Here is a 24,474-nt window from a genome sequence, read left to right on the forward strand (position 1 = left end):
GAAAAGCTTTATCCAAAGCTACAACCTCAATCAAGTATTCTCATAGGTTTGAAATGCAACTATGCAAAGCCGTGTGGTGATGTTTAATGAAGCATCTCCAGTGGTATTTGCATGTGAGCAGCTCCCCTCCCCTATGATTTTCATAGTTCAGTTCCCGGCGGTACAGATGATATATCACTTCGTGTGCGAGTTAACTAGAACCAGACAGACAAAACAAACACCTTGCACACGCTGTGTTCCAGACAGGGCTTTAGTGCTTTTACAGATCAAAATCTAATAATAAATTCTTAGAAATGCTTCCATTCTCTGTCCAGGTGTGTGTGATGGGGAAATTTGGGAGTATGAAAGCTACAAAGATGTGAACTTTTTGTTGTTGTAATTCTTTCTGTTCATCACTCAAAGAACATATGTGATTGTTCTTAAACATAAAAACATGGGGACTTGAACTTGTAGGGACATGAATAATGAAATTAATGAGAAAGGTTACTAATAATGATTTTTGTACAGGAAAAAAATAAAAGGTTTACTCAAAGGTTACTTTTACTACTTGTGTTCTTGACGAGTTGCAGTGATCCTCTTGAAGAGTCGGACCCAAGACGTCCAGGTGTTTTCTTAAACATGCCCATTTTTAAAAATTCATTTAAATTTATGCTTCTTTTTACTTCACTGAATACCGATGATTACTGACTTTGATTTGACATTTGTAGATTTCAACAAGATGATGGCTACAATACAAACATGCTCGAGTTGTATTCGCTGTTGCACACTGCAGTATTACTCATCTTTGAACCTGTAAAGAAGGAGAGAAAGCAATACCTAAATGATTTCCACTGTCATAGTAAAACTGATGAATATTGCATCAGTATTTCAGAAAGATTCAGCTTTGCTATCTAATGACATTTCTGCCTTTTCATTTTTTTAAAAAAAGGACAAATGATACTGACAAAAGCGTGGCTCAAAGGGTTCAGTCATTCTGGCTCTCACCTGACCATCTCCTTGTACTTCTCCAGAGCCTCCCGAGCCACATACTGAATGAAGGCTGGGTCCTGCAGCTCCAGCTCACTGGGAACGGTGAGGGTAAGCGGAGGAGAGCTTAGGATGTTTACCTCCACCTTGGTCTCACGAACAGCCTCATTCTGTTCACTGTGGCTCTCTGGTGCCACCTGGAGAGTGGAAGAAGGCATTTTACATCAAGCACTCCTGTGCAGTGGCATATACAATAAATATTCCAATTTTACGATTAGATTTAAAGTGTTCCTAAAGCTTAAAGTTCGGGCTGGATCAGATGACTGAACCATTCCTGTGTTACACTGCTCTAGGTGAGTGCTGCTGGGGAGGGGCTTCCTATGATGCACCAAGCATTGCTTCTTCACTCATCTCTTTTCACTCTGTGCGTTTATTCTCCACTGCTGTGTTTAATCATTAGCAATTAAACTCTGGCTCTCTTCTATATTTTATCTTTTGTCCTATATTCCTCCCCTCACCCAACCAGACATAGCAGATGACCGCTCCTCCCTGAGTCTGGTTGTGCCAAAGGTTTCTTCCTGTTGAAAGGGAGTTTTTCCTTCCCATTGTGACCAAGTATTTGCTCATAGCAGGTTGTGTGATTGTTGGGGATACTACTTTACTATTGCGATTTAAATTCTGTTTATTGAAGATTTAAGAGTTCCATGACAAAAGCTCTGTGGATATACCTCCATTTAAATGTATCTTTAAGAAAACGTATATATCTGCTGTTTTTATTTCATATTTCATCATAGCTTTACCACCTCTTCCACCGCCCCTCCTCACCTTGGTGATGCGGAAGATATTTTGTGGAGCGCTGCTGTTGCTCACAGCCTGAGCCACCCAGCTGTATACAGCCGCCATGTTGCTGAGCCAACTGACTGTTTCATCAGTGTGGTGCTGGACAATAGACAAGATCTCATCATACTGCTCTTTGGAGATGTCCAGCAGCTGGGAAACTTCATCCAACTCCACGTGCAGTTCCCGAACACTGGGACACTCTGGAGCCAAGAAGAAGATGAGGTTTGAAGTTTCAAAATGTCAGCTCGAATAAACGTCACAGTTGAGGCCGGTGGTTGCTCACCTGTGAGCAGAGCTCCCTGGCAGGCCTCACACTTGTTCTGTAGCTGCCAGCACTCTGATGTCTGTCTGCGGAGGGCTCTGCACAGCTTCCTGTTCTGCAGGAAGCGAGGAAGACTTTCCCTCTCTACAACAGAAAAATATCTGATCATGTTTTGGGTTTTTTTTTAGTTTACTGACACTGTATGGAACACCTAAGAATAATAAAACTGAGTCTTTACACTTAACTTACAAATATGAAAATGCACTGAAATATGTTTAATTACGTTTAAAATGATTTCAACTCAGTAGTTCCAAACCATGTGACACTGGGACCAAGGAATCTACATATTTTCATTTCAACCAATCCCAGCTGCACCTCTGTTATAAATTCGCAGATGGAACCAGAGAAATCTGCAGCTGTTATCATTTTTGGTATATTTTTAACCAAACTGGCACACGTGTGGCAAACTGCTCAGCTTAATCATTACCTTTCTTCTTCTCCTCCTCCACTGTCTTGTGGATATCATCAAACACCTGGGTCACCACAGCTCCAAACTCATCCACCACACTTTTGCCAAAGTCAAAGAAGGATTCCAGTACTTCCTCTAGTCCCACACCCTGCAGGAAGCCCGAGTCCCGGGCAGGGTCGTAGGGATCAGAGGTGGTTTCTTCCATCAGGATATCGGTGTCGTTCAGGAAGGCTCTCTGAAGTGCTTTGTCAAGCCTGCTGCTCAGCTTAGAGACCAGGGTGACGCTACGGTTCACCAGCATTCCCACTTTATTGACCAGTCGGTTGAAGGAGTCTTCAGTCTGGACGATCTCTGCGTCTGTGTTGTTATCCTGGTTTACCAGAATGTCCCCTGCCTCCAAGTTGGGCTCACGGGGACCAAAGCGCCGGGAAACTCTTTTAAAAAAGTTTTCTACCTACAAAACAGAAGTGATGGAAATTGATGCATTTCACAGTTGCCCGCAGAATAGAATAGAACAACTGTAATTTTCAGGATTGGGAGTCACAGGATAATTCAAAAACATCCCGTTTTAGCTGAATTTAGCATCTGCTACTGAAACATCAGGATTTATTTTGAGGTATTGTTTTATTGTTAATATATAGAAAACCAAAATTGCTAAAATAACAAATACATAATGAAAAGAATTAATTAATGATAATAAATTAATAAAATAATATTTCAGTTTTTGTCTCAGTATGTATCTATTTTTAAAAATGGATTTGTACTCAATTTTTATGACTCCCATCAAGCGACTTCAGGCAATGTGATTCACTGTATTGTTATGAAAATACAACAATCAGGCAGTGGGAGAAGATTGCGCCAACTGTACAACTGTCATTTTTCAACTGAGACCATGTAACTGTATTTCTAGCAGCATTATTTGAAGGGCAGGGCATGAAAGTCTGCATACCTTAGTATGGAAAGAAACAAAGCCCCTGCGGCAGGTGGAGGTATAGAAGTTTTTACATGCATCCTCCAGACAGGGTCTGCAGTCCTCCCACTCAGACTGCAAGGAGTCTTTGCACTGCTCCTCTGCCTCTTTTAGCTTCTCAGTCACCTCCTTGGCTAGTTCTGCTGCCCCCTGGTGGTCAAAATGGGATTCTTTAATATATTTTCATCATTGACTTGAATCTTTTATTTTCTTTTGCAGGAAAGTGAACGTCGATCCAACCTTCTTCTTTTCGCTGCTGTTTCTCAAAGACCTCATCAGGTGTTCATGCTTCCGCTCATTCCGCCACATCACCTCCTTCATCTGCTTCACCCCATACAAAGCTCTCCTCACCTCCTCATCCACAAGCTTCTCACCACCCAGTGACAACTCTGAGAAAACAAAAGGAATCTGAGTACATTTTAGTCTACACATAAACACACTGTTAAACCCTAAAAGTTTAATATTAAGAGCAAGAAACACACTTACTTCAAAGTCAGTTACAAATATTTCTGAACAAAGGAATAATTAGATGAAACAAAACTACTTGGAAGAGTCTGTTCTGCTAACTCACGTTTTAAAGTGTCCTCTGAGATGCCTTCGCCTTGATCCGCAGGTACAGAATCGAGGAGACCCAGCGTCACCAATAAAAGTGTTAAACCCAGCAAGAAGTTCATTCTGGAGCTCTGTCACAGCGACTAATAAAGAGTCTGACAGGATATACCAAGTGTGGTTTAGGGGTTATGTATGAAACTGACTCACATTTAGACACTGAGATTTAAACACAAGTAGAGCCTATCTGTGCATAAACTTTAAGATTGTTATCAAAGAGATTGTTTTGCAAAGATGAGTTAGCAAATACTTTAGAAAATATTACATTTATGAATACTGAGTCCAATAACCTGCAAATATTCAGTTAATATAGGTAAATATAAGGCATGGATAGACTTTAGGTCCAAAGACTTTGGAGCACTCATGTACCATACAGAGTTATCATAGTTTGTGTTTCTAATTGATTTTATTTTTATTTTGTTTTGACTTCCAGTTGTTGTTGTTGTTTTTATACTTGACTCTGTCTTGTAGACATCCAAAGGCTCAATAAACATGTCAATGCGAGTTTTACTAAATTAACAAATATTAAAACGAAGGGTTTTTTCCCTCTAGATTTTTATTTTATTTTGCTTAGTTTTCCAGGTTCACAAAATTGCCTCAGTTTTTTATTAACTTTAATTTTAGATAACTTAAACATTTGACATCTAGTTCAGTTTTTGGTTTTGTTCTAGTTAACTGTAATAACATTGATGCCATGGCACTTCAAAGAGCTGCCAGTCTCTCCATAGATGAACTGAAGATGTCAAAGAAGCGCCCACTCTTTCTGTTGGTGTCTAGCTAAATGCAGTTATGCACTGCTTGAAATAATTAAGAATTTTTGTTCCTTATAAACACCTTTTTTCAAAATTCAACATTTGATTAGTCAAATAAAATACACAAGTATTCAACAAGTATTTAACAATTCAACAAAGTCAGGAAAGTCCTTTGACTGAACATGAAGGTGATACATCTAATTGCCTCTGCCGTTATGGTTTTGGTGGTATTTGCATGTCATTTTGTTTGTGAACATAACAGCTTGAAAGTTTTGAATGAACTGTGCTAAAACTTTGTAGGGGTGTAGAGTGAGGTCATGTTAACAATGCATGAACATTTTTCCTACATCCACCCAGGTCTTTAATTTAATGATTTGTTGGTAAAAAAAAAAAAAAAAAAAAAAAAAATGGCAAAAAGCTTTTTAACTTCGAAAGTATGATCCGTCCAAGGGTGGTGTGTATTGCCAAGATAGGGAAAGTGCCATATAAAGATTTAAATTATCATGTCAAATCTGACCTCTGACCTCTCTTTTAAGGTCAGTAGATTAATCTGCTAATAATGCTGCACATAGTTACTTCAAATGTCAGTTTTGAGACTAACAAGAACTTTTTGAGTAGAGCTGGATCTTATTTTTATGTACATTACAATTATAATACTTTAAATTGATTACAACTTTAATACATATAACGTGTTCGTGAGTATTTTTAAAACCTTTTAAACTTTATATTTATCCCTAAACATTTAAACCACATGTGAACTATATGCACAAAAATAAAAAATACTCAAAATAACAATTATACTCAAAATTATGTCAAGTATATTAAGATAGTAAACACCTGCACTTTGCACTTGTCTTTACTGCACTACAAACTCCTTAAAAGAACAATGAAAATAAAATGAATATATAAAGAATACACTTCTTTTCCTTTAAATGTAACTACTCCCCAGAGAATGAGCTCCCGCGGCTGAGGTTTGTGCTCTCTGGAGTTTTTCTTGCTTTCTTTCCTTTGCTTTCAAATCTAATAATTTGACTTATTTGTGCTTGCATACACAAATCCATCTTTATCCACTTTCAAGAAAACAACAAGGCAACAGGATTTAAGGGTGAGCATGAGCCTGATTTAACGTGGTCATGTGGAAGTCTGCCACTTGGTGGTGCTACACATCCACTAGGCGCTGAAAAATCCCACCTCTCTCATACTTAGTTGTCAGATACCATATTTGTTTACGTTTCACCAATAGTTTCCTGCACAGAATAGTGATCACTATACTATACTGCATTTAAACCAATTTAACTTATATTGTTTAGAGTAATGGTGTAGCCTGTTATGACTCTATGAGGAGGCTTTGCCCTTTTTCTTTTGTATCTTTTTATTCATTTGGCTGACTGAGTTTAGTTTTTACTTTAAGCAGCACCAGTGTGAGGTCAGCAGCAGGCGGTGATCACCAAGCAAAAAGCACCGTAGGGTCAAATTCAGCTCAAAAATCTTGCAAGCTGTGTTTCTGACTGGGACATCTGCTGTGTCAGGAGGTCGAGCTCCATAAAATCAAAAGGATACACAAAAGAGGAAACTTTAAAAATACATTTTTTGAATTGTTTTGGGTTGGGTTGCCAGTTTGGTAACAGTTAAATCATCTCTCTGACTTTTCTAGAGCCTGTGTCCCAATTTGAAGCCTCATGAGTTACACAATTTGGCATTCAGCAGGGATTTACAGTAAACAGGGATGAACTTTTTAGGGATGTACTAAAAACAGCTTCTCTATTCTATTTTACTGTCTCCAGTTTTTATTAAAATATGTTTAAACTGATTCACCTATAACCCAATAACAGACTGCTGTCTTTTCCTTGGTGTATCTCACTTCTTGCCCTTTGGCAGCTGACATCCGGGATGAGTGGTTAAAAAACAGGTGGAAGAATGGTGTAATTTTTTTTAACATAATTTAATTATCTATGGTTATGACTTTAGGGATGTTAATTTTTAAATACAGCTGTTGAATATCTGAATTTTATTTATGGCAATAATGAAAGTATCTATCTATCTAGAACTGTTACTGCGCTATCACGGCTCATGGAAAATTTATGACTTCACTTTGAAAAGGTATAAATGATAAAAATTAGCTGAAGAAGTGTTGATTAACTAAAAGACAAACATAACAACAACAGAGCGATTACATGAGGCACAACTCACCAGCAGCAGACTGAAGGTGCTTCTCTGTCGACCGAAATAAACAAAGTGGTCGGTGTGGACAGAACTCGTCAGGATATCTTGACCTGACGAGATCTGTTCGTAATCTTTCCACTTCAGCTTTATCCTATTACTGTCTTTGCTAGAGGTTGATGCCCGTTAATCCGGCAGTCGTCACGCTGACTGAGTGGTTTGTTTTGGACAAGAGACTGCTTAGTCACATCAAACGTACTGTTTACAACCAGGAAAATGTATTTATTTCAAATATTGTAATGGGGTATCGGCACATATCAGACAAGACTAACCATCAGAGGCCAGAAGTCTTGTACGTGCACATAAGAGGCTGAAATGTTTGAGGTTTACTCTCTGGCTGCCTTTTATATGAGGTGCAGAGAAGTCCCCTGAAGGGATTCAAGTTAAATAACCACAAAAGAGTCAAAATATGTCTCAGAATACCTATCAACTGCAAATTCTGATTACATCTGGCAGCAGCTGTACATCTGTGTAAAGGCTTTTGGAAATGTTTGCCGCACACACAAATATTAATGTTAAATTAACCATTAACCAGTCAACCAAGCAACCAAACACACATGGTTGTGTCAGTCCTGTTCACACACACACACACATATGAGTGATGTAAACACAGTGAGCTGAGCTTTGCATGTTATTCTTTCTGTTGTTAAGCTTGTTTTGTTTTTTTGGGACCTGAGCCAGACTGATCTCATAACCTATACTGGCACAAGTAAAAAAAAATACACACAAATCCTTACTTTGAAGTAATAGTACACTCTGTTATATGTTATATGAAAAGAAGCCAATCCAGCCTATTTTTTAGTAAAGGGACACATTCCTCTCAGCAGAAAGCTGTTTCCATTAAAAGTTTTCATTCTTGGTAAAATGTGAGGGACTCTCTCACTGCTGCCCCCATCGCTCTCAAAAATGTGCCCTCTTTGCATGGTGTGACCCAGATAATAGAGTCCTTACGGATAATAGTCAAAAACAGCCAGTGCTTCAGCCTCACTGACACCTTCTGCACCTGGTTCCTGTAACACTGCAGTTCTTCCCATGTCCTTCCATGGCTCAGCTCAACATAAAACAGTTGAATGTATAAAATGGCACTTGGTTGTGTAAGATTTCAAGCACACAATTACTCATCGAGAAATTCAGTTCAATTTTCAATTCAATTTTATTTATACAGCGCCAAATTCTCTTGATTACAGCCTGTTTAAAAAGAGGAACAGTTATATTAGACATGAGAACAGATACAAACATTGGAAGTGACTTTTTGGCATGATACCTGCATTAGCAGCGTGCACCTAATAAACTGTGTGTGACTGTATTTATTCATTTGATAACCCCTTTATTCAATATTTGCATCTTTTCCCATTTTATTCAGCAGTTATTTATACAGACCAAAAGAGAATAAAAAGAAGTGCAGAGAGCTATTGTACTCAGATCCCAGTGCTCATGCAATCTGGACGCGCTAACACCTCGTGATGATTAACAACAGTGACCAAAAGAGAAAAAAAAATCTTCTGCAATTTCACATTTTTAACTGCACATATTTAAACAGCTGGAGCTCCTCTTTAAAAAGTAATAATAAAAATGATGACGTAAAAATAGATCTATAATATGGAAAATCTGAAATTAAAATAGAAGTCTTCTACCTTTTATTTTATTTATTTATTTATGAATTTATTTATTTAGTTTGCCATGAGACAAACATTTCAGTCCACACTGAGTTCTTCTTCGGTCCCTTTTGTGTTTTCGGACATAAAAACTGAACCAATAACGGAGAACACAACATTTGGAATCACTATAATTCAGAATCATTCTCCCATACTAAGACTGGGGAAATCAAAATGAACCGCACAACGGCAGCTGTGCGCTGTGTGTGTATGTGCAAACACACAATACACACCCTCTGCAGACGGTGCGCACAGATGTGAGGAACACGTGGTTTCTCCAAGCAGCCACTTCCTCTCACGTATGGATTCCTTCACTTTGGAGTTTCTCCTGTTACTCTTGCGGGTGTGACTGGAGCGCTCAGCTGGACTCGGATACACCCTCAAAATCAGCATCCCTTCAAACTACCACATAACTATTTTACATTTTTCCTCCCTGCGTTTTTAGAACTTCTTCTTCCATTCCTTATTTTTAGCAAAGTGCGTCCTTTTTTATGCACCTCTAAAGTTACCTGCGCTGAAGGAGGTCTAGCTTAAATAGCTGTGGATGGAGCTTTGAAATCTTATTATTGTTATTTTTATTCTTTTTAATAACCCATCAACACGCTAAGGAAACCGGGAAAGCCCACAGATTCAAGGTGCCTTGGTGCATAACGGGAGGTTTCGGGCAAATGCCACTGCGATGCTGTGGATGTGACTTCAAACAGCAGCTTCACAACGGTAGAGTCCTGTAAACCACAATGAAAGGTAGGCTCAGTCTGGGGACAAAAAAGTTATAAAATGATGGAAAATATCTAAATGGCACACTTTGGTCTACTTTCTGTTTACCCCACATTCCTCTCGCGCTTTTTTTGTCACACTTTTTCTGCGCGCTCTCTCTCTCTCTCTCTCTCAGTCTGGGGCATGAGGAATGCGTAGGCTACAACTGGCGTCTAACATCTGGAATCAATTAAGGCGCTCTGTTTGGGATTGTTTTGCATCTGTCCACTGCTGCACATCAAACACTAACCCGTGTTAGGAGAACTTTTCAAAACAGAGGAAAAAAATGAATCGATTTATTCAGAACCTGACTTAGTTTATTAGTCACACTGACCTTCTTTTTGTTGGGTTCTTGATTGATTTCAACTGATCTTTGCATTTATGTGATTCACTTATTTTGACTTAAAGAAATCAAAAGGAAGTACTGAGTCACACGTGCGCACATGCTCCCACACTCTCCTAGACTTTAAATCAATCACGTGTTGCCTTTCAATGTTTCGGTATACAAGAAGAAAGAGTGCGAATCATGGTGGTCAGTGTGTGACAGCCTCGGGAGTGAGAACGTGTTGTTTTAAACCAAGGTTTAGATAAAGATTTCCCAGATGTGATTCTCATGTGTTGCCCTGGTGTTTTGGACTAAATTAAGCTCCTCCAGGCTCTGAGGTCCAGTCTTTATAGGTCAGTAAGCTGTTTCCCTCTTACAAATAACAAATACTGCATGGTTACTGCCATCTTGTGGTCTCTCTTAGAGAGCTTCACATTTTGACCACAATTTTGATCATCTCTGCCAAAAGGATTTCACATTATTTTCGCCCAACAGAATGACAGACATTGCCCTTATGCTTTCAATTTCTGATATTCCTGATTTTAGAAAAACAAATATAATAATAATAATAATGAAAGGGGAATGATTTATGACTTGACCAACAAATTAAAGAATTCAAAAATTATGGCACTGCATAACCTCAATGCAAAAAATCATATAAAATCCATTGTTAAGGTAGGTAAATACTTGCTAGGATCAGCTACTTAAAATAAAATTTTAAAAAATGATAAATCAGCTACATCACAAATGACCTTTCAAAAACTACAGGCTTCTTTTTGAAGGTCTCCACAGAGTTCATACTCTGTAGAAAAAAAGGAAGTGCATTCCACAATCTGGGCGCAACAGCTTGGAAGGCTCCCCTCGAGTTCTGAAGCGGGTGTGGGGGACCACTAGAAGGTTTTGATTCAATGACTTCTGACCCTTGAGCGAGTCAGCAGTCTTGCTGTAGAGTTTTGGACGAGCCAGCCCTTTCTTGTTTAGACAAGTAAACAGACGATTACAGTAGTCCAGTCTTGTAGAGACAAAAGCATGAATTATCATCTCAAGTTCACTTTTTGACTCAATTGAGCTAAGTTTTGAGATGTTTCTCAAATCACAAAACCAGGTTCTTACTATCCGTTTTAAGTGTCACTCTGAGGGAAAAAGCTTGACCAAAAATAAAACCTAAATTTGGAGACCTGGGAGAGTTTGTGACCTTCAGAAGGCTTAAATGAGCAGTATAGCAGAATATTATCAGCTAAAGATGACAAGAAACATCAAGAAACTGCCGTATTATCTGGCCTAAAGGAAGAATGTATATCAAAAACAGAATAGGCCCCAGCACAGAGCCTTGAGGAACTCCACTCTACTGAATCCTACTGCTTATTTTCATATAGATATACAGACATGGAAGTGTAATAAACATTTTTAGATCTAATCTTGAATGAAAAAGAAAAAAAGAAAAAAAAGAAGTTTAATTATTTCTTTAAAGTGGTTGTGCTTTACAGAAACTGCACAGTTTGTTAATACAAGCAGAGATTTTAACAGAATAAATATCAGTATATATTTACACTGTTTATCTGCATGTATTGTTACTGCTTTCATTTAAAATTTGAATATAAATGTGAAGGGATGTCTTGATACAGAAGATAATTAAAGGCAAATAGATACTTACAGAAAGCAAACACAAAGAGGCACTGGACTGCTGTAGGATTCAAGTGTTAAAATACTGATGTTGATGGGGCCAATATATTGGGCGATATTAGCTGTTTTTCAATATACTGGTATCAGCATTTAAAGAAGAGACTGAAGAAACACCCTTCAATTATGTTATGACTGTTAATGTTGAATAGTTTGTCCACCAGAGGGCACTCTGCAACTTCTCTGTTGCCAACACGTGTTTGGAACGCTTGCTGATCCAAGCAAAGTCAGGCAGCGGAGAAACAAGTAATCCACCACTTGCTGCGACAATAAAACACATTGTTTTTCTTTGTATTATATATAACAAATGTTATTGAAATCTGGTAATGTTTCATGTGTCTGACAGAAAAAAATATCAGCCAATATATATTAGATTTTTATATTAGTTATAGTATTATTATTATTGTTATATATTTTAAACTTTCTTTTCCATGCAGGACTTTATTTATATCAGAGAGAAAGATGGCCTAACCTTCCAAAATGGACAAATTGTGTCCTCTCAGTATTATGTAACTATTGGGCTCACTAGTATCCACTTCTGGAATGTTAAACAATCTTTCTTAAGTATCCTGGCCCCATGCAGCAGTACACATCGCCAAATCCAAATAACACTCACTTTGACTTGCGCGTTTTTCAGGTCAGCCCTTCGGGTAAAATTCCATTTCCCCAAAATGACTTTTCAGTAGCTCCGGACTTACACTGATATAACTATTGTAATGGGATGTTTTCATGTTACTTGGAAACATAAACAGGAAAGAGGTTGTTGGGGGTATAGGGATAGAGAAGCACAAATTCCCCTTGTAAGATTGGTTTCGTATGTTTTACAACACTTAAGATTGTTCTGGTCACCTCTTAACTCCATCTGCTCTCTGTCCATGGGGTCTGCTAAAAGGTCAGAGTCATTTATTTCAGTACTAGACCTTGGAGAGAGGCAGCTTCCCATCACATATTTCTTACTTCTTCTGTTCCTTCCAGCTGAAGAAGCACTGATAGAAAAGAGTCATTGTGCTCTAGTCTTCAGACATCTATTGCCCCTTTTAAGATTATATAGATGAAAAAGTTTTTTTTGTCATAAGATTATTGGGACATGTTCTGTTTCTTTATTTTCATGGGTTAGAGCTGTTCCCACAGACATGGGAGAATAATCCCACACAGTAGTTTTTGGGGTTCAATCCTGTCCTACTCAGAGAGGTCGGACATGTTGATAGTCTGACTTAGACAATCTCAGTTGGACAAATTTTGGACATGTTTTAAAAATGTTAAGGGCAGATTCAGTGGGCAACAAATATACATTTCCTATATGATTTTCTTACAGTAATCTTTGAGAGAGACATGGTTTTAAATATCCTCTACATATATTTTGATTAAAATTGATTGGAGAAGTCTGTTCTTTATTAAACTTTAATTTGTATAGAAAACAAAAGCTAATCTTACTTGTTTGCTTAGGGTTTCAGTAATGTTTCAATCTCTTCACCAACAGGCACCGTTTACTGTATATTCAAGCTCACATCTCTTTATTTCTGTCTGACTTAATTTAACATTGTATTGCTTTTTGGTTTCTTTTATTTACTTTCCATTAAATTTTATTCCTTTTGCTGTTCTCCTTTCAGACGACTTTGCTGATGAGGAGGAGGTGCAGTCCTTTGGTTATAAGAGGTTTGGTAAGTATAAAGTGACTTCTGGAACCATCTGCTGTGACCACTTTAACTGGTTCATATTTCTTATGACACATCAGTGATTTTGCACAAAGAATATACTTTTTTGTGCGTGTGTCTGTGTGTGTGTCTTGGCTGTAGCCCATCTGCAATAATCCTTGAGGTTAAATGCAGACTGCAACTCATTTCCGAGAAAGGTACTTATTTTTGGCTGTAGTTTTCATTTTTATTTCTTTGTTATAAAAGAAAAAGATCACAGTGGAAAGAGAAACCACATTATCCTGGGTGTTCCTGACTAGCTGATAACTTTGCAGTTTTATCAGCACATGTGTACTTCTGTTAAACCCAGAGCTATATAAAACATAAAAACTGCCTCCCACTGGATCTGTTCTTGGTATGTATTTGGGTCTTTTGCAGACAGGTTTGTTGCCTTACCCACTCATCAGGTAATATATATATATATATACCTCAAAACAGATGTTGTTAACATCCTAGATGTATGGCTATATTGACATGACACTTTGGAGGAGAAGAGAAAAAGGACAGCATAGGGAGAACTATGGGAGAAAGAAGACAAGTCAGTGACACACAATATTAGCTTGTAATTGCATTATTGGTGAAAATAGGTGAGTGAAGAGGAAGAGCTCAGTTAATTATAAGAAGTCCCCCAGCAGCCTGAGCCTATAACAGCATAGTTAGGTGATGGTTCAGGATCACCTGATCCAGCCTCGACTATAAGTTTTATCAAAAAGGAAAGGCTTAAGTCTAGTCTTAAAACTAGAGAGGGTGTCTTTGTCCTGAATCCAAACTGAGAGCTTATTCGATGGGGGAAGGGCCCTTAAAGCTGAAGGCTCTGCCTCCTGTTCTACTCTTGGAAGTTCTAAGAACCACAAGTAGGCCTGCAGTCTGAGAATGAAGCGATCTATTGGGAGGATATGAGGTCTCTAAGATACGATGAAGCTTGATTATTCAGGACTTTTTATATGGAAAGAATCATTTTAAATTTAGTTCTGGTTTTAGAAGAGAAACTAATGTAGGAGAAATATGTTCTCTCTTCCTGGTTCCTGTTTGTACTCTCGTTGCAGCATTTTGGATCAACAATGTATCTTATGTACAAGACGTTCCAAATGTTGTTTATTTTTACAAGTAGCTTTTGTTTATTTTCTAGGCTGTCTATTACTGTACGTGCGTTACACATGAATGCATGTGCTGATCCAACTCTTCTTACAAGAATAGGGCCGTTTGCATTTCTTTGCTTCCAAACCAAACATCGTTGTTGCAATAAAAGTGTTTTTGTGTCATTCAGACAATATTTATGTAGCCCATTATTTATTCAGACCATCTGTACTTTTTACTGAGCTGTTTGACCTCTGGTTTCTAAACAGCTGCGTGGGATCACATAAGCGATAAGGGAAGTTGTATACCAAAATTGTATTTTTTCATTATGAAGTAGCTGCTGGACTTGAAACCTGCTCTTTGGCATAGATTCTGTACAAGAAACAGAATCCCTCCCTCCACAGCAATATTAGTTTTTGATTGGCAGGGAGAACTTTGTTCCATGTTGCTCTCAGACCTTCAAAACATATTCACTCGGCATGTCATTTCTATATTTTTCATACTAAAACTAGTCATTAACTCCTCAGTCTTATAGGGAAGCATCAGCATTTCTTGTTCGTCCACTCAAGACGTAGTTTGGTGTTTCGATATAAACAGTCGCATACTGAGAGCAGATTGATATTGCGCTCACGTCTCTGCATAAAACAGGGAGCTAGAAGCCATGAAGACAGGAAGCTGAGAAAAACATGTAGCCTGCATAGTTTATACGTCCACCCTGCATTTCAGGGATTTTCTCCAACACAAAATGTTAAACTGTACCTTTAACTTGTCTCCTACACTTATACATTAGCAAAAAAAAGGTATGTTGCCCTGCGTCTCCTATGTCTTCTTTTAATGACAGGAAAGACGGTGTTGACTCATTCTGACATTTACTTTTCACAAGTGGTCTGTTTTCCCACTGAGAGTACGTCCAAACCTGAGAAGTTGCTGAGCTGCTTCCTGTGTCCATACTGGAGGTTTATTCATTGCCGGCCCGTACTCCAAAAAAGAAAATGAGACAGAGGTGGAGTGTGGGTTTCAGGTCTGGCCTGTGCTGTGTCAGCAAAATGCCAAAGGAGAGAGCGAAGAGGGAAGTGGAAAAGTCTATTTTTTATTTTATTTTAAAATGTTTCCTTTATCTTAGCATCACTCAGTGCCCAGTGGTTGTTTTTGCAGTTTGTAATCTGCTTTTATTTTTTACTAATTCCACAGGGAAACATTTTTCCATTGTTTTGTTTTTGGGTTGTTGTTTTTTTGTTTTTTGTTTCTTTTTTTTTTTTGGAGCTGATGAGTCACGTTCTTTGCTTGACTTATTTTTGGGAACAAGTGGTTTTAATTTATGGAGACTTTATTACAAGAAAAGAATGCTTTCTAAATGCCTCCTTGTTACTTACACCCCCCTTCCAGAACACGCATGCATGCACTTTATGTTCCGTTGTCATAATGAAAAAACACTTTCTGGTGTTTTCAATAAAGAGCAGGAGTCTTGGGAGGAAACGGAGTGAAAATATGAATATGACTGCAAACAGAAAAAAACAAACTTAAGAAACTAGGTAACTAAAATAGAAACAATGAAGGACAAAACCCCCCAAAAAACTCTCTCTCTCTCTCACACACACACACACATACACACACAACTTTGCTGGTTTGTCCTGTTTGACCAGAGTCAGAGTCAAGAGAAGATAAATTAATCCTGGATTGACCAGTGATAGTCTGGCAGGAATTGACTTGTCTGTGGGGGCCAGGGTAAAGCATGCCACAAGGGCTTCTGCTCAGAGCATCAAAGGGGGACAGTCGCAGGGCAGCTGAACAGACCCAAGGAGATTAGATTTAACAAGGTGCTGGAAACATTCCTCAGAGATTTTGATCCGTAATGATATGATAGCATCACACAGTTGCTGCGGATTCACATAAGGCAAATCTCACATTCCACCACATCTCAAAGATGCTCTATTGGATTCAGATGTGGTGACTAGGGAGGCCATTTGAGTACAATGAACTCATTGACATGTTCAAGAAGCCAATTTGAGATGATTTGAGCTTTTTGACATAGCATGTAATTCTGCTTGAAGCAGCCAAGAGAGGATGGGTACACTGTGGTCATAAAGGGATAGAGTTAGACTGTTGCATGTAATAATAATGGATTGGATTTATATAGCGCTTTTCAAGGCACCCAAAGCGCTTTACAATGCCATTATTCATTCACTCTCACATTCATACACTGGTGGAGGCAAGCTACGGTTGTAGCCACAGCTGCCCTGGGGCAGACTGACAGAGGCGAGGCTGCCATATCGCGCCATCGGCCCCTCTGGCCAACACCAGTAGGCGGTAGGGTAAAGTGTCTTGCCCAAGGACACAACGACCAGGACACAAAGGCTGGGGATCGAACCGGTGACCTTCGGGTTACAGGTGCGCTTCCCAACCCCCTGAGCCATGTTCATGTAAGCATTACCCCAAAGTGTGCCAAAAAAATCTGTGACAGTATTACACCATCTCCAGGGGGTTAAACCATAAATACAAGGAAGGATGGATCCATGCTCTCATGTTCTTTATTTAAAATCTTGACCCTACCATCTGAATGTTGCAAGAAAAATTTAGGCTCTTTAGACCAGTTAATTATGCAATTTTGTTGAGCACAAATTGGGAATGGGAACTGTAGTCTCAGTTTCCTGTTCTCTCAGGAGTGGCATCCGGTGTGGTCTTCTTCTGGAGTAGCGTATCTGCTGTTTCAACATGTTGTGTGTTCGGGGATGCTCTTCTGCCTTCCTTGGTTTGGGGCTGAGAAATATGAACTCAAAATCACCACTATGTGATCGATTGTTTTCTTCTTTTCGTTTGATGTTGTACCAAAAGTGTTCCCAAATAACGGACACGGCATTTTTATTTAGCAAAAGCTACTCAAGTTTCACAGTCAACTCGTTGTTTGAGTTTTGTGTTTTAAAGGGGTCGGTACATGCTGGAGTAGTAACACAATTTAAAAGCAAAAACAGGAAATAACTGACTTCGGTAAGATTTCGATACGCTGATTTCCTTAGAGAACTGGAGATTTTCTCTTTTTTGGAAAATTCCTTCTAAACCCTCGAGATTGTTGTGAGGAAAATTCCCAGTAGATTAACAGTTTCTGAAATACTCAAAACAGCCCGTCTGGCACCAACAGCCATGACATGTTCAGAGTCACGTAAATTCACCTTTGTTCCCCATGCTCAGTTTGAATGTCAGCAGGTTGTCTTGACCATGTCTGCATGGCTAAATGCATTGAGTGGCTGCCATGTGATTGGCTGATTAGATATTTGTGTTTTCATTTACTGTAAACCAGACATTAAATGCAGATTTGTTTGTGGTACATCCGCTAACGTTGGCCTTTGATGCTCACATTATCACTAATAACAGTGCAGTAGTTATTCACACATCATTTGTCTCAATCTACAGGGCTCCTCTAAAAGAACTTTTATCTATTTATTCTTTTTTTCTAGGTTGTGAGTGAGTTTAGTGTGTCATTATGTGCGTCAGAGGCCACTGTTCCCATGCATGTTGTATCCATTAAGGAATAGTACACGTAAGTTGTTGCCATGTTGTTTTTTCCCCATTCTGCATAAAGATAAACCTTTCTTGACTTCACCCTGCTTCCAACTGAGGGCCTCTTGAGTGTTTAAGTAGTAGTAGTAGCTTCAGCTTACCATAAATTGTTTCATCTTCAGTGTTTGACTGCAAATTTGTGGAAAAGGGTGTTCAGATGTGAAAGCCAGGTGGGGTGGAACTGCAGTGCGTCTGACTTTCTTGCAGTAGCAGAGTTAGTCATTTCTTACTGACCAACAGATAATTTTTTTAGCCCTGTCATAATTTTAGTTGTCTAGCCTGAACCACTAGCCTAACCAAACCTTAAGCATATCTCAACCATTCTTTTGTTTCTGTCCCCAGTTGAACCCTCATGCAGAGCACGATTGTGAATACACTTGTACATAAATATAGGAGGTAGAGAAATTGAGAGTGAATAGAATTTTCCAGAACCAGCATTTGTACGCAGATAGTAGGAGTGCAAACTTAATATAAACTGCTTTGTATCCAAAATAGGTCTTAGTCATGCACAGCTGGATGTTTTATGGTGTATATGAATTTGTATTGACTTGTGATTCTGTCTGAACTCCACTAAGGCAATGTGGAGATCACGGTATGTTCCAGCTGCCTCCAGTTACATCTTATTCACAGTATATCAGACTTCCTTTAGCACAGACATTGCCACATAGATATAAACTCAATAACACAATAACTCAAACTGTCAGTGAAAAAGAATCTCCAATTTAAAACATGATATTTCTAGAGTTGCAGCAGAGTTTCTGTCAGTAAGTAGTTTTATATATAGCCACAGTTGTTTTTGACTGAAATTGGCCTAACCGCCTCATCCTTCGTCCCCAAGGGATATGTTGGTCAATTTTAACGAGATCCCTGGAACTGACTGTCATCTTCTCTCACATAATGGATGTTTGTCAAGCTCTGCATTCATGGCAGGTTCTAGCTTAAGAATAACATGGACAATATTGGAAGCATCTGACTCTATTTTCTCTCTACAGTCTCAGACGGGCTGGGTGAACAACTTGTGTATATGTCTCAGCATCAGCGTTACACTTAATGAAAGTCTTCTGGCCCCAGTGATGGCCAACATAAACTTATCTGCTTCCTCTCTTTGAAAAACAGCAGAAAGCTTCACTGAAACTGTGCGTTTGTCATTGCGTTGCCGTGAATCACCTCGCTGCTCGCTGTCTGACTTGCAGACCTTGCTCAGGAACTCTTGTTGCTCTGGCTATGCTTACATTGGCCCCAGTCCAGCACAGAGCTAAGTGTTTTTCTTGTTTATGCCTTAATACTTTCATTTTGATGGCTTAAAATGTCTACATTTTATCCAGAAAAGTAGGTTATGTAATTTTTCCAGTTACTCAGCTCTCATGTCTTTTAAATGACTGTGTCAAGTATGCATTTGTGTATTCACATCTGTGCATCTGCTGCAAAGGAAAATCAGAACTGCCCAGTCACCCTGAGCATTACTATGCAGGGCTGAATACACATAGTTCAGTACAATATTTTGTTTTTCACCCACATTCCTGTAAATCAGATTTTCTTACAAATAGTCAGAGTCAGTGAATAGTTTAGATTTAGTCATGTTTGGAGTTTGGAGACACTGACTCACTGAATTAATTTTCTTTCTGGGGCTTAAAGTGTAAAAGAAACTTTCAAAGCATGCAAATGCTTGAAAGATTTAAAAGATTGAGATCAGGATTTTTTATCACGATTATTCACTGATATCAGTGACAAAGATGTTTTTATTGCTTTGTCACATCAACTCAACATAATTTTTACATCTGGTCTGTGCTATATTTCCCCTAATGTGCACATCTTTGCACATTACACCGAAATTCAGTGCATCTTGAAGAAACAGTAGTAAGATGTTAAGTAATATTGTAAGTACTATTAGTAAAAACAAGGTGTTTATTCACATTACCAAAGCGCCAAGAAACAAAATATATTTCAGACCATTTATTCTGCCTCCATGATTGATGTAAACAAAACAGGTCCTCACAGCTGTGAGATCCCTCTCTGTCTCCACTGCAGTGTGTTTCGCACACAGTGCAGGTGTTGGCACTGTGGAAAAATAAAGCTTTCATTACTCACCATGTTTATTGGACACATATTTTTGGCCAAATAGAATGTGATTGCATTGGCTTTTTCACTGTGTCTTTGTAAAATGGATAGATGTGTATCCAATGTGCAGTACAGGCTCACCTTTAAGACTGACTTAATGTTGGGTGATTCACATTAGCAACCATTTCTTGGCCTACGGTATATTCTGCTGCAGCTAATGGTGGTTTTGCAGGCGTTTGAATAAGTTAATTGTGCTGCTTTGCAACGCAGACGCCACTCTCCAACAATCTTTGCATATGATTTGTTCTTGGTTAACATCACTTTCCCTAAATTTGAAGTATTTCCAAACAATAGATAAGGAACTTTTAGAAACAAGCTCTTTCCCTTCAACTGTGCCAGACATTTGATTTTTGTTTTGACGGTCTGTTATCTGTTGTCTTGATAATGATACTGATTCAAACTTTATCCAAGAAACTTTGCAGCACAGGGAACAGCTTAGATTGGCAGATGCAGGCATGTGGTCAGGCAGTGGCTTAGGGAGCAATAGCGTTAGATTAGCTTTGCATTCGAGCAGTATTTTTAAAATCAGTAGATCATGTTTATTTAATTGTGGGAAGCCAAAATCATGTTTGTGATTAAAATTGAAATAATTTTGTGGCCCTGTGACACACTGCGTGCATTTTTTTCATTTGATGCATTTGACATAAAACAAATAGCAGCTGCTAATTTACTTCTGAGAAATGTGGACCAGAGTAATAGGTACACTGTTTCTGGGAAGGAATGCAGTGAAATCAGATCTTAAATTTTCTTCATTAATTCATGGCACTATTTTGCATCAGTGACAAAAACATCAAAAAATCTGATGTTTAGTTGTTGTACTTTCAAACTGCCTAATCAGCCATCAAAGAGCCCACGACATATGTGAATGATTGAGAGCTCTTTATTCTGTCTTTGTGGCGACATACCACATCTCATTAGATACAGTAAAAGCTGTCTGAATGATCAGACTAGTGAGAAGTGAAAATTATTGGCATCCTCGGATTAAAAGGTATATTGCATTAAATAACTACTTTGATATGGATCACAGTAAAACTGCAGCTGCTTAACAGATAGTTAGATACCATCGTCTCTGTGGTCAGCATCTTTCCCCACAAGTAAAGCCAGACTTGGCTGGACAGCCTGCTCAGTCCACGCTGTGTGGTTTTATTGGCTCTACTTGGCGATGAAGCTTGAAAGAAAGTGCTTTGTGGCGATGGGATAGAGTGTAGCACCACCTCAGACAGATTTAGGGTTATGAACATCAGGCTGGGTGATGATTGTAGCGGATTCAGTAAGTGCTTCCACGCTGGGCCACCCAGCCGGCATGACCACACAAAAATCCAGCTGCTCAGATGGTGTGTGGAGTTAACACCAGCGCTCAAGTCAAAATCTGAGTAGCAGGTTTGGACTGAAACGAGAACGCAATGAAAGATTCGTAACCTTCGTGACAAAATATGTCTCAGTTTAATTGAGGTCATGTTCTTGTGGTGAATTTGAGATTTGTGGGGCTTTGTGTGTGAACTTGGTGAATGTCATCCAAGACACAGATAGTTCTCCATGAGGCTCCACTATGGGAGCCATTATAAAAACAATTTTCTCTGAATAGCATGGTTACAATTAAAGAAATGTTTGATATTGATCACACTTATGCAATCCACATTTTACCAACGAGCACAGCATGCTTTCCTGGTAATAGGAAAATTGCGTGGTTCTTGAGGCATAATGAGATTATAGATATGGCGCATTCGTACATGGAGGTTTCCAACGTTTAAAAAAAGGTGCTTGCTTTACTAGCATCTAGTGAATGAAGCACTTTGAACATTAAAGGTTGAGGGGCTCACTGATATGGTCAATCCTTTTATTCTTGTTGTTTTTTTTTCATGTATTGGCAGAATATATGAAGTACTGCCACCTTAAAGTACACAGAACAACTCAACCCTAACTGATTTCTGTGGGCTAGAGGGCTCAATTATACCAAAACCATTGAGTAAAGGCCAAATGTATCCACATGAATCTTACATTACTTTATGTTCATGCATACAAGCTGTTCTTGCTTTTGCAGGGATTTTCATTGTGGGACAAAGTGATTAAAACCAGTCTTCAATGTTCCTTCATAATTTACTGTTTGCATCAGGGATGCTGAAAGTGAGTGGCTGGTTATGTTATTTCTTTTCTGGCAGATAGAGTAATATAATTGGCAAAAACTTGAAAATAGCAGTAACCCCACGTATGATGTGATTAGCTAATATTGGTCCTTTTATTATGCTTATTGGAGAAATAGTTTTTCAACCTAAAAACCATTGTTTTATCTCAAGAGTGCCAAAGGAATCCGTCAGAAGCGGAAATACTTCTTAGAGAGACAAAATTTGACTCATTATATACAAGCAGCTACATGTCTTAATGGTGCTTTGCTTTTATCTGCTGCTCAAATATGTTTTGACTGTGTTGCAAAAGCAGAAGCTAAGGCGCAAGCCTCTGCTCTATAAAAACACATGAAAGCCTTGTGTTTCGATTTCACTCTGACTGATTTGCTGAAAAACAACCAACAAGGGACTCCTAAAGACAGAATGTTCTGGCGACACGATGCAGATGGGTAACCTGCCAATTCACACATCGCTTCCTAGCTCAGTTTTGTGTTCCTGCCTGAAACTATTCAGATTTTTAGTATATTATTAAGCTGCAGAAAAAACATGGAGTGTGATGATTCAAATCATTCACTAGAAGTTTCTGTTTGGTTTAATTAGCTATATGTCAGGTTAAATGCAAAGCTTTTGTCGTAGCCTATTTTAGCTAAATGTTTCCACAAGTGTTTCACACTACTTACCTTCATTTGTTGGAGATAATTATACCTGCTAAAAGGTTGGTTTGACTTTATGCACCACTACTGTTTTTTAATACACTATCACTTGCTGTTCACATTTAAAATAATAATAATAATAATAAACTTTATTTATAAAGCACACTAAAAAACCAAGGGTATACCAAGGTGCTTGACAAAAATAAAATAGGAAAAGGGAGATGGGAGGGAAAAGAGAAAGGACCTGGCACGTATCAATTATAAAACCTTGACAATCATAAGATATGAAAGTAGTTCACAAGCATAACAGATAAAAATGTACCAACGCACACCAAGTGTTAACTAGGTGGAAAGGCAAGATTAAAGAAATAAGTCTTCAGCCGTGATTTAAACAGAGGCAGAGAGTCAGACGCCCGGATAGACGCAGGAAGGTTGTTCCATAAGACCGGGGCAGCTACAGCAAACGCGCGGTCACCGCGAGACTTCAGCCGAGAACGAGGTTGCTCCAGAAGAATTTGGGTAGCAGATCTAAGTGCTCTGACAGGAGTGTGTAACCTGAGAAGCTCATTGAGGTAGCTCGGCACCAAATTATTAATGGTTTTGTAGGTGAAAAGTAATATTTTAAATTGAATACGGTATTTAATTGGAAGCCAGTGCAAGCCAGCAAGAACAGGAGTGATGGAAGAAAACTTCCTGCTACCTGTCAAAAGGCGTGCCGCTGCATTCTGGACAGTCTGCAATCTAACGAGAAGGGTGGAGGAAAGGCCAATGTAAAGAGAGTTGCAGTAGTCCAACCTGGAAGTCACGAATGCGTGAATGAGTTTTTCCAGGTCATTGTGCGGAATGTAGCGCTTAGCCTTAGAAATGAGGAGCAGCTGATTAAAACTAGACCTCACAACAGCAGACACTTGCTTGTCAAATTTAAGCGAGCTATCCAGTAGTATGCCCAAATTACTGGCATAATCAGAAGGAGAGCTAGCAAAAGGCATCAGAGCAGCACACAGTTGGTCGCGGGGGATTTTACTATCAAACACCACGATCTCCGTTTTCTTTTCGTTCAGGACAAGAGAATTACTCTTGAACCAATCTTTAACCTCTCACATGCATTCACGAAAATAGTGAAAAGACACCAAGATCATCAGTAATCTCAAAATAAATCTGTATATCATCAGCATAGCAATGAAAGGCAATATTATACTTCTCAAAAATTGCTCCAAGAGGGAGCAGATATAGCGAAAAGAGAATAGGGCCTAATACAGATCCTTGAGGCACACCACAGCGTACAGTTACCGAGGAAGATGAGAAGTTGCCCAAATTAACCGAAAAAGACCTGTCAGCGAGATAAGATTTAAACCAGTTGAGGGCAGTGCCTCTTATACCCACAGTATGCTCAAGTCTTAGTAGAAGAATGTTATGATCAACCATATCAAAAGCAGAGGAAAGGTCCAATAAAACCAGGACCACAGAGCGTCCAGAGTCAGTGCTTACAAATAGGTCACTGAGAACTCTAAGCAAGGCCGTTTCAGTGCTGTGCCGTGGCTTAAAGGCAGACTGAAATTTCTCTGCAATGTTGTTCGCGTCTAGGTACGCCTGAAGCTGAGAGAGAACTAGTCGCTCCAGGATCTTGGACAGAAACGGAAGCTTAGAGATTGTTATGATCTTTTGAACTATCGACCAATCAAGATTCTTTTTTTTCAGAATAGGCTGGACTACAGCATGCTTAAAGGCCAATGGGACAGATCCAGAGAGT

The 24,474-nt window shown here is 38.9% G+C and overlaps 2 protein-coding genes across 3 annotated transcripts in view; one reads left to right on the top strand and one right to left on the bottom strand.

Moving 5' to 3' along the window:
- Positions 1 to 47: 47 nt before the first annotated feature.
- On the bottom strand, positions 48 to 7,147 carry clul1 (clusterin-like 1 (retinal)). Of its 2 annotated transcripts, XM_005476521.3 has the most exons (9): positions 7,059 to 7,147; positions 4,079 to 4,214; positions 3,748 to 3,896; positions 3,487 to 3,657; positions 2,556 to 2,991; positions 2,090 to 2,212; positions 1,792 to 2,006; positions 985 to 1,163; positions 48 to 790 (listed from the first exon to the last, which is right to left on the bottom strand). In XM_005476521.3, exons 2-9 carry the CDS (start codon positions 4,179 to 4,181, stop codon positions 775 to 777), a joined length of 1,392 nt encoding a protein of 463 aa, XP_005476578.1. In that variant the 5' UTR covers positions 4,182 to 4,214; positions 7,059 to 7,147; the 3' UTR covers positions 48 to 774. The 2 variants fall into 2 exon arrangements, with proteins under 2 accessions (XP_005476578.1, XP_003437871.1); XM_003437823.2 differs by lacking the exon at positions 48 to 790 and having other exon boundaries at positions 981 to 1,163.
- A 1,871-nt stretch (positions 7,148 to 9,018) lies between these two features.
- colec12 (collectin sub-family member 12) overlaps positions 9,019 to 24,474 on the top strand; it is a 34,841-nt gene continuing 19,385 nt past the window's right edge. Inside the window, exons 1-2 of the mRNA XM_005476522.4 lie at positions 9,019 to 9,487; positions 13,115 to 13,165. Coding sequence (XP_005476579.1) covers positions 9,481 to 9,487; positions 13,115 to 13,165 — 58 coding nt within the window. The 5' untranslated portion in view covers positions 9,019 to 9,480. The remainder of the gene's footprint in view (positions 9,488 to 13,114; positions 13,166 to 24,474) is intronic.

The sequence above is a fragment of the Oreochromis niloticus genome, linkage group LG18 (assembly GCF_001858045.2).
Source record: "Oreochromis niloticus isolate F11D_XX linkage group LG18, O_niloticus_UMD_NMBU, whole genome shotgun sequence".
Taxonomy (NCBI): domain Eukaryota; kingdom Metazoa; phylum Chordata; class Actinopteri; order Cichliformes; family Cichlidae; genus Oreochromis; species Oreochromis niloticus.

Bases quoted from the DNA above. Each gene is read 5' to 3' on its own strand.
- clul1 (XM_005476521.3), bottom strand. From the start codon at position 4,181: ATGAACTTCTTGCTGGGTTTAACACTTTTATTGGTGACGCTGGGTCTC. The intron at 2,213-2,555 runs GTAATGATTAAG...TTTCTGTTGTAG, and splicing joins GGAGGAGGAGAAGAAGAAAG to AGAGGGAAAGTCTTCCTCGC. The intron at 2,007-2,089 runs GTGAGCAACCAC...TCTTGGCTCCAG, and splicing joins CCAGGGAGCTCTGCTCACAG to AGTGTCCCAGTGTTCGGGAA.